At 42.3% G+C, this 10,538-nt stretch overlaps 1 protein-coding gene across 2 annotated transcripts in view; it reads left to right on the plus strand.

Annotated features, from left to right (window-relative positions):
* The window catches only part of LOC118367017 (glypican-6-like), a 112,309-nt gene that overhangs the window by 97,142 nt on the left and 4,629 nt on the right, over nt 1-10,538 (plus strand). For both annotated transcript variants that reach the window (XM_052493750.1, XM_035749943.2), the window contains 2 exons: nt 6,068-6,207; nt 10,322-10,497. In XM_052493750.1, coding sequence (XP_052349710.1) covers nt 6,068-6,207; nt 10,322-10,497 — 316 coding nt within the window. The remainder of the gene's footprint in view (nt 1-6,067; nt 6,208-10,321; nt 10,498-10,538) is intronic.

Raw genomic sequence — 10,538 nt, forward strand, 5'->3', positions numbered from 1 at the left:
TGATTGGGAACCATACCAGGCCAACATAGAAATATAATTACCTAGATGACCCACCCTAGTCACACCCCGACCAAACCAACATAGAGAATAAAAAGCTCTCTATGGTCAGGGCGTGACACTATGGCAACACTTGAAAATGTCTGTCTAGCAATGATCAACAACCAGCTTGACAGAGCTTGAAGAATAAAAAATGGCAAACATTATAAAAGAAAGCTCTTAGAGGCTCTTAGAGACTTACCCGGCAAGACAACAAAACAAAGGAGATGATCGTGGACTTCAGGAAACAGCAGAGGGAGCACCCCCCTATTCACATCGAAGGGACAGCAGTAGAGAAGGTGGAACGTTTTAAGTTCCTCGGCGTACACATAACAGACAAACTGAAATGGTCCACCCACACAGACAGTGTGGTGAAGAAGGCGCAACAGCGCCTCTTCAAACTCAGGAGGCTGGAGAAATGTGTCTTGTCAACCAAAACCAACAAACTTTTACAGATGCAAAATTGAGAGCATCATGTCGGGCTGTATCAAAGCCTGGTACGGCAACTGCACTGTCCTTAACCGCAAGGCTCTCCAGAGGGTGGTACCTTCTGCACAACACATCACCAGGGGCAAACTACCTGCCCTCCATGACACCTACACCACCCGATGTCACAGGAAGGCCAAAAAGATCATCAAGGACAACAACCACCCGAGCCACTGCCTGTTCACACCGCTACCATCCAGAAGGCGAGGTCAGTACAGGTGCATCAAAGCTGGGACCGGGAGACTGAAAAACAGCTTCTATCTCAAGGCCATCAGACTGCTAAACAGCAATCACTAACTCAGAGAGGCTGCTGCCTACATTGAGACCCAATCACTGGACACTTTAATAAATGGATCACTATTCACTTTAAACAATGCCATTTTAAATAATGCCACTTTAATAATGTTTACACATCTTACAATACTCATATCATATGTAAATACTGTATTTTATACCATCTATTGAACCTTGCCTATGCCGCTCGGCCATCGCTCATCCATATATTTATATGTACATATTCTCATTCACCCCTTTAGATTTGTGTGTATTAGGTAGTTGTTGGGAAATTGTTAGATTACATGTTAGATATTGCTGCACTGTCGGAACTAGAAGCACAAGCATTTTGCTACACTCGCATTAATATCTGCTAACCATGTGTATGTGGCCAATAAAAATTGATTTGAGCTGTAATCGCTGCCAAAGGTGATTCAAACATTTATTGACTTTAACATTTCTAAAAACATGTCTTCACTTTGTCATTATGGAGTATTGTGTGTAGTTGAGTGAGCAATTCAGGCTGTAACACAACAGAATATGGAATAAGTCAAGGGGTGTGAATACTTTCTGAAGGCTCTGACCAGGTGAATCCAGGTGAAAGCTGTGATCCCTTATTGATGACACATGTTAAATCCACTTCAATCAGTGTAGCTGAAGGGGAGGAGACAGGTTAACTTCTCTAGGGCAGGGGGCAGCATTTGGAATTTTGGATGAAAAGCATGCCCAAATTAAACAGCTTTCTACTCAGTCCCAGAATATAGGATATGCATATAAATAGTAGATTTGGACAGAAAAAAATAATAAAGTTTCCAAAACTGTTAAAATAATGTCTGTGAGTATAACAGAACTGATTTGGCAGGCGAAAACCTGAGAAAAATCCATTCAGGAAGTAGGATTTTTTGTTGTTGTTGTAGGTTTCTATTCAATGCCATTACAGTATCCATTTACTTAGGACTCAAATTGCAGTTCCTATGCCTTCCTAGATGTCAACAGTCTTTAGAAATTGTTTCAGGCTTGTATTGTGAAAAATGAGGGAGTAAGAGCAGTCTGAATGAGTGGACCCTGCCGTGTCACAGAGCTTTTTCATGTGCACGACCAGAGAGAGTTGCCTTTCTTGTTTACCTTTTATATTGACAATGTTATTGTCCAGTTGAAATATTATAGATTATTTAGGCTAAAAACAACCTGAGGATTTAATATAAACATTGTTTGACATGTTTCTATGAACTTTACGGATACAATTTGGATTTTTTTGTCGGCCTGTTGTGACTGCGTTTGAGCCTGTGGATTACTGAAGAAAACGCGCGAACAAAACTGAGGTTTTCAGATATTTATTGAGTAATGAATGTCTTCTGAGTGCAACCATTTGAAAATCATCAAAGGTAAGGGATTAATTTTATCTCTATTTCTGACTTGTCCTTGGCTGGTTACTGTTTGTAATAATTTGTCTGCTGGGCTATGTTCTCAAATAATCGTAAGGTATGCTTAAAATAGTATCTTTTCTGAATTTTTATAATGAGTATTTCTGTATTTGAATTTGGCGCTCTACAATCTCACTGGATGTTGGCCAGGTGGGACACTAGCGTCCCACATACCCTAAAGAGGTTAAAGAAGGTTTTTTAATTCTTGAGACAATTGAGACAATGATTGTGTATGTGTGCCATTCAGAGGGTGAGTGGGCCAGAGAAAATATTGAAGTGCCTTTGAACAGGGTATGGTAGTAGATGCTGGCACCGGTTTGAGTGTGTCAAGAACTGTTTTGGGTGTTCCATTACCCAAAGGACAGCCTGTCAACTTGACACAACTGTGGAAAGCATTGGAGACAACATGGGCCAGCATCCCTGTGGAACGTTTTTGACACCTTGTAGAGTCCATGCCCTGACGAATTGAGGCTGTTTTGTGGACAAAATGGGGTGCAATGCAATATTAGGAAGGTGTTCCTATTGTTTTGTGCTCTCAGTGTACATTAATATACATTCATGTATAATGTAATACATTCATGTATAAAAAGGCTGGTACACAGTGTTGCATTTGCAGTTGAATTTGCGGTCTCTCTCTTTCTCACTTACTCACACCATACACACGCACTCCCTCAATTTCTAAGAGATGTAGTGCCATCTAGTGGTCATAGTATGCTATACTGCCATCCTGCCTATATCAGCTTGTTGATGCAGTCATCATACCATTTGATTTATTCATAGGGAATGCACAATGAAGAGGGGGACTGAGATTCAAAAACAGCTTATAGAAGTAAATTGCATTTGGTCTACTTATTATTTATTTTTTTAAAGCACATTCTCCCTTCTCCTCTTTCTTTATTCTCACTCCTTTGGTGTGCTGAAAGTATTTGAGATTGAGGTAGAAAGTCCAATTCCATTTGGATTCCATTCAAAGTATATTTTCTCACTCTGGAGATGGTCTTTGTTCACTCTGTAGGAATATAAGTTATATATTTAAATGTTAAGAATATGGGATATAAAGAAATATATATTTAATATGTATTCACTTATTTTGTAATGAAACTGAATTCTGAGAATGGATCCCCCTGAATATGATCAATGAGAATATGGAGCGACGTAAGATAACGCAACCTGTTGAGTCTCGAGCCCCATCATAGTTTCATGATAACATCAATTAAAGTCACATTAAACACAACTACCATTACAGTGCATTCGGAAAGTATTCAGACCCTTTCCCTTTTTCCACATTTTGTTACGTTACAGCCTTATTCTAAAATTTATTAAGTATATGTTTTCTCATCAATCTACACACAATACCCCATAATGACAAAGCTGAAACTGGTTTTAAGAAAATGTTAGCAAATCTATATTAAGAAAATACCTTATTTACATAAATATTCAGACCCTTTGCTATGAGACTCGGAATTGAGTTCAGGTGAATCCTGTTTCCATTGATTATCCTTGAGATGTTTCTACAACTTGATTGGAGTCCACCTGTGGCAAAATCAATTGATTGGACATGATTTGGATAGGTACACACTTATCCATATAAGATCCCACAGTTGATGTGCATGTCAGAGCATAAACCAAGCCATGAGGCCGAAGTAATTGTCCGTAGAGCTCTGAGACAAGGTTCTGTCGAGGCACAGATCTGGGGAAGGGTACCAAAACATTTCTGCAGCATTGAAGGTCACCAAGAACACATCATTCTTAAAGGGAAGAAGTTTAGAACCACCAAGACCCTTCCTAGAGCTGGCCGCCTGGCCAAACTGAGCAATCGGGGAAGAAGGGCCTTCGTCAGGGAGGTGACCAAGTACCCTTCTAGAAGGACAACCATCTCTGCAGCACTCCACCAATCAGACCTTTATGGTAGAGTGGCCAGACGGAAGCCACTCCTCAGTAAAAGACACATGACAGCCCACTTGGCTCTCCGACCATGAGAAATAAGATTATCTGGTCTGATGAAACCAAGATTAAACTCTTTGGCCTGAATGCCAAGCTTCACATCTGGAGGAAACCTGACACCATCCCTACGGTGAAGCACGTGGTGGCAGCATCATGCTGTGGGGATGTTTTTCAGCGGCAGGTACTGTGAGACTAGTCAGGATCAAGGGAAAGATGAACAGAGCAAAGGACAGAGAGATCCTTGATGAAAACCTGCTCCTGAGCGCTCAGGACTTCAGACTGTGGTGAAGGTTCACCTTCAAACAGGACAACAACCCTAAGCACACAGTCAAGAAAATGCAGGAGTGACAAATCTCTGAATATCCTTGAGTTGCCCAGCCAGAGCCCGGACTTGAACCTGATCAAACATCTCTGGAGAGACCTGAAAATAGCTGTGCAGCGACGGTCCCCATTCAACCTGACTAAGCTTAAGAGGATCTGCAGTGAAGAATGGAAGAAACTCCCCAAATAAAGCGGGAGCTTGTAGCGTCATACCCAAGAAGACTCGAGGCTGTAATCGCTGCCAAAGGTGCTTCAACAAAATACTGGATAAAAGGTCTGAATACTTATGTGAATGTGATATTTCAGTGTTGTTGTTGTTTTTCTTTTAGCAAAAATGTCTATAATCCTGTTTTTGCTTTGTCATTATTGGGTATTGTGTGTAGATTGATGAAGGAAAAAAACAATTGAATCCATTTTAGAATAAGGATGTAACATAACAAAATGTGGATAACGGGAAGGGGTCTGAATACTTTCCGAATGCACTGTGCAAAAGCTCAAGCCCACATTTATTTCTCAAAGCTCTGTAAAGCAGACTGGCCAAAATGAATCTCTTGAATGTTCTTAGAAGAACCATCCACCAACTAACAAAGCCACCCCTGCCTTCTCTAGCTGCACAGTACAATATGTTTTATTCCTCAGATCACAGGGTAATCAGGGGCCGCTATAAAGGAACGTATCGGAGTTGTGTCAGTCTAATCTCTGTATTTGTTGATGGTGAGATCACATGCATCCGTATTTCCCGGTCCACCTTAGCTCATGTGATGGTAGGTATATTATACAGTCCTATGGGCCTGGTCGAAAGTAGTGCACTACATAGGGAATAGGATGCCATTTGCACCCAGTGTATCCCCAAAGAATTGAATCTTAGTGCAGTCAGTTGTGTGGTTTAGTGAAACATGGCCGGTGATGTTAGTGCACTGAGTGGTATCCTGGCCCCTCTGGGCAGCAGCATCAGAGCTGCTAACATGCTTTGGCATTCGTGTGACAGGATTAACACATCAAAAGCAGTGGCAGTGGCCTACAGCAGCGACCCCACTGTCAGTACTGCACCTTTCATGTTCAACTACAGGTTCACTACAATTTACCCTGCTGCTCATAGCATGACAAGGGGAGACAGATAAGGGGGACACTCTGACGTTATCAGGTTTCCCTTCAACTTCTGTGAACGACAGTAAATCCAAACTTTTTAATACAACATCCAGGTTTAGGGTGCAAGTTGCCAGGCATGTTGTGGTTTTGATGCGTGGTTGCTAGGTAAATGTGTCTTTGGAGGGCTCTGCTGGTCTGGACTTTTCTCTACATCGGCCTTCATCCCATACGTCCTCTATAGGGGACAGCTTCATTGTCTCCTTGAGCCACGAGTGAAATTGATTTTTAAACGTGTATACTCTCAGAATGTACATTCACAATTTGACCATTCTTTTAGCTGCAATATCTGTGTTCAATGTCTTGATAAAGTGTCAAGTGTACACTACTGTCTTTCTAGCTAAATGAAGTATCACCCGATGATGAGGTTATGGACCATTGAGTCTCATACCCAAGTCAATGCTGTCAATTGGTCTCCCTTTACTTCACATGCTCAGGTGATTGACATCAAGGAGAAACTGAAGCTGTTCAAGAAGTTGTGGTCCAACCTGCCTGAGGACATCTGCCAGCCACACAGGGTGACAGCAGGGAATGCCACCGATGACGACCAGTGTTGGAATGGGCACACCAAGGGCAGGTAAAACTGGACTACAGACATCTGTAGTTGCACCCAAACACAAGCTGCTTACCCTGAACACTTAGGTAAACTAGCACTAAATGACTTTCATTATATGTCTGATCCCTGAATTAAGTACCTCTTTTATTATGTATTTTGCACTGACCCAAATACGACAACTAACTATTGGAGAGCCTTGACATTTCTGGCAGAGGCATGGCAAAACAAGTGGAAGACAAATTGCTGTGCACTCCAAAGTCCTCCGAGGAGTTGGGAAACATTAAAGCGTCTGAACCAAACTGAGCCTTCCCTGGAGAGGGCCTTTAATGTTTGTTTTCATTTGCTTTGATGTCTTTTTATAACCCGCAATGATGCCCCGTTGCTGGAACTAATTGCATTAGCAACCAAAATGTTTGACAATTGAAGTTAAATGCTGCTTTGTCCCAAAAGGGGAGACTAATAAACTACTGTTATTACAAAATCATAATCCAACTTCCACATGTGCATATTGACTACTTGCTGGGTGACTTCACTTCAATAACAATAGCATAGCTCATTTATGGTTCTCATTCAGTCATTCTGAATGTAATATTTTGTTGTTTACTAAGTATATGCTAATTACATAGGGGTTGCATTTATTCAACCATTGTGATTGTGTTTGTTTCACAGGAGGTTGGTGGCACCTCAATTGGGGAGAACGGGCTCGTGGTAATGACTGGAGCGGTTTCCATGTGTTTGATGCCATTCCATTTTTTTCTGTTCCAGCCATTATTGTGATCCGTCCTCCCCTCAGCAGCCTCCTGTTGTGTGTTTCCTACTGAACATATGTTTCCTGTCTTTCTTGATATGCCAGGTTGTCTGGGAGAAACATACTGCCTCTACTGGTTAGCCCTCGTTTAACACCCAAAGGTTGAGATAGAAACTTAACTAAAGATTCCGAGGCAGGTGAGGCTGGTGGGAGGAGCTATAGGAGGACGGGCTCATTGTAATAGCTGGTATGGCATTTATGGAACGGTATTAAACACATCAAACATATGGAAACCACGTGTTTGACTCCATTACAAGTTTCGTTCCACTTACTGAGCAATATAACCGGTGATAGGTCTTGTGGGTATTCCAAGGATAATAGATTGGCAGATAGATTTTTACGCTGGTAAAAAATATTTTTGTAACAGCTCAATGTCTATTATTTGTGCGTTTAGCATTTCTTGTTTTGATGACCAAGAGGTCCTGATTTCAACTATGACTCGTACAAAAATTGTACTCCTTGGTGTGTTGGTGTGCGCCAGACTGTTTCAGACTAGCACTAGGTGGATGTACGAAAACAAAGTTAGTATTGGAGATTAAATATAGCATAGCACTGCCCTTTGTGGGTGGCAGTGGCGACTGAGTTGTGAAAAAAAACAGAAAGTGACCTCTGTAACATTTTCCCGGGTGAAATATATTGTGTTGTGTAAACATATTCCGAGACATGTGCAGTTCAAGAGTTCACTCTACTCACCCTGGTGACCCCTAAAAGACCTGTGCTATTTATGCCTGTCAGAAGGAAAGCAGGACAAAAATAACATGGTAGAGAGCTACATGGAGGGTCCAGCCTTTGTCTCTGTCCTTTCTTATTCAACTGGCGGGTGCAGAGCCCAAGGCCTGTTCTGGAGAATTCTGTGTAACAGACACAGCATGCAGGGAGGCCAGAACAGACTTTAAACCCTCTAGAGGCTAAGCCCTGTCTAATCTGGGGGAGGGGTTTTAAGCGAACATATGGAATTGTTTTAAGATGGTCATACCAAGGACCATTTAGCTTTTTGATTCAGAATTTTAAGATGTTAAAATTACAGGCCTCTCTCATATTTTTAAATGGGAGAACTTGCACAATTGGTGGCTGACTAAATACTTTTTTGACCACTGTATCTGAGAGATATAAGAAATATCAGGAACCTATTTGTATGTATTTTACATGCATTTAACCCCTTATTTCAGGCACTAAACTATCTCCATATATACTGTACTTCCATTAATTTTTTTAACTGGTACTGGGAACCTTCAGAGGACATATTAGTGTGTAGCCCAAACCGTTCAGACGTTATAGACAGAAGTTAGCAGAAGAGGCTGTACCGACTTTCAGACGAGTCTTGTGATGCCGATTGCCAAACCGTTCGGACACTATAGACTTTTTTTGTGAGAAGATACCTTTTTCTGGATGTCTCATGGCCTGACTGTCAAGTGTGCTCTCTCTCCGTCCTTTAGGTCACCAGGCTGCTCGTTATGGCGCACACCTGTCACCATCGTTACGCGCACCTGCGCATCATCAATCAAATGTATTTATAATAATCAGGCCAGGTAGTCCTAAGGCATGGTCCTAGTGCACAGGTCCTCTGAGAGAAAGAAAGAAAGAAAGAAAGAAAGAAAGAAAGAAAGAAAGAAGAAAAGAAAGAAAGAAAGAAAGAAAGAAAGAAAGAAAGAAAGAAAGAAAGAAAGAAAGAAAGAAAAAAAAGAGAGAATTAGAGAGAGCATACTTAAATCCACACAGGACACCGGATAAGACAGGAGAAATACTCCAGATATAATAGACTGACCCTAGCCCCCCAACACAAACTATTGCTGCATAAATACTGGAGGCTGAGATAGGAGGGGTCGGGAGACACTATGGCCCCGTCCGACGATACCCCCGGACAGGGCCAAACAGGCAGGATATAACCCCACCCACTTTGCCAAGCACAGCCCCCACACCACTAGAGGGATATCTTCAACCACCAACTTACCATCCTGAGACAAGGCCGAGTATAGCCCACAAAGATCTCCGCCACGGCACAACCCAAGGGGGGGCGCCAACCCGTACAGGAAGATCACGTCAGTAACTCAACCCACTCAAGTGACGCACCCCTCCTAGGGACGGCATGGAAGAGCACCAGTAAGCCAGTGACTCAGCCCCTGTAATAGGGTTAGAGGCAGAGAATCGCAGCGGAGATAGGTGAACCGGCAAGGCAGAGACAGCAAGGGTGGTTCGTTGCTCCAGTGCCTTTCCGTTCACCTTCACACTCCTGGGCCAGACTACACTCAATCATAGAACCTGCTGAAGAGATGAGTCTTCAATAAAGACTTAAAGGTTGAGACCAAGTCAGCGTCTCTCACATGGGTAGGCAGACCATTGGAGCTCTATAGGAGAAAGCCCTGCCTCCAGCTGTTTGCTTAGAAATTCTAGGGACAGTAAGGAGGCCTGCGTCTTGTGACCTTAGCGTACGTGTAGGTATGTACGGCAGGACCAAATCGGAAAGATAGGTAGGAGCAAGCCCATGTAATGCTTTGTAGGCTAGCAGTAAAACCTTAATCAGCCCTTGCCTTAACAGGAAGCCAGTGTAGAGAGGCTAGCACTGGAGTAATATGATCACATTGGTTGGTTCTAGTCAAGATTCTAGCAGCCGTGTTTAGCACTAACTGAAGTTTATTTAGTGCTTTATCCGGGTGGCCGGAAAGTAGTCTAACCTAGAAGTGGCAAAAGCATGGATACATTTTTCTGCATCATCAGACTCACCTGGACTCCATCACTTCCTTGATTACTTTCCCTATATGTCCCTCCCTTTCATTCCTTCCCCAGGCGTTATTGTTTCTGTTCCTGTGTCATGTCTGTGCGTTGTTCGTGTTTCTTATTTGCTATTATGTTGTGTTTATTTAAACACTCACTCCCTGAACCCGACTTTCAGCGCACATGGTTACACTGACAAACACAGATCTAACTCTGCCACCTTTCCCCACAGATGCAGAAGGCTGATTTCGGGGTATTGAGATGCAGCCCATGCAAAAAAAATATCTCTAGCTTAAACAGATGGATTTTGATGGGGATTTTTGTGTTATGTAAATTTGACTTCCGCGGGGCTGCGGAAATTGTAGGCTAAGGGTTAATGAGGCTGTCGAGTGTCATTAACCGCTCTGGCATTACTCTCATTCACCCCAGTGAGTTGCTCCAATGTTACACATGAAATGTTCTGCTAATTGCCTAATGAATTGGTTTCTCTCAGTGTGCTTAAGACATGACTTCTATTTAAAAAAAACAGTTCCAGGGGATTTCAGTGGTAACTATGGTAACTCTCTTTTTAGTACATATGAAATGAAGTCCTTTTCTTTTTGTCCTGCCTGGCAGGTATTTCCCAGAGGTTATGAAAGACGGATTGACCAATCAGGTGAATAACCCGGAGGTGGGCGTGGACATCACCAGGCCTGACACGTTCATTCGCCAGCAGATCATGGCTCTGAGAGTGATGACAAACAAGTTAAAAAATGCCTACAATGGCAATGATATCTACTTTCAAGACTCAAGTAAGTAACTCCACACATTTAAAATAAATATTACATTGTTA

This window comes from Oncorhynchus keta, chromosome 34 (assembly GCF_023373465.1).
Source record: "Oncorhynchus keta strain PuntledgeMale-10-30-2019 chromosome 34, Oket_V2, whole genome shotgun sequence".
In the NCBI taxonomy this organism is placed as follows: domain Eukaryota; kingdom Metazoa; phylum Chordata; class Actinopteri; order Salmoniformes; family Salmonidae; genus Oncorhynchus; species Oncorhynchus keta.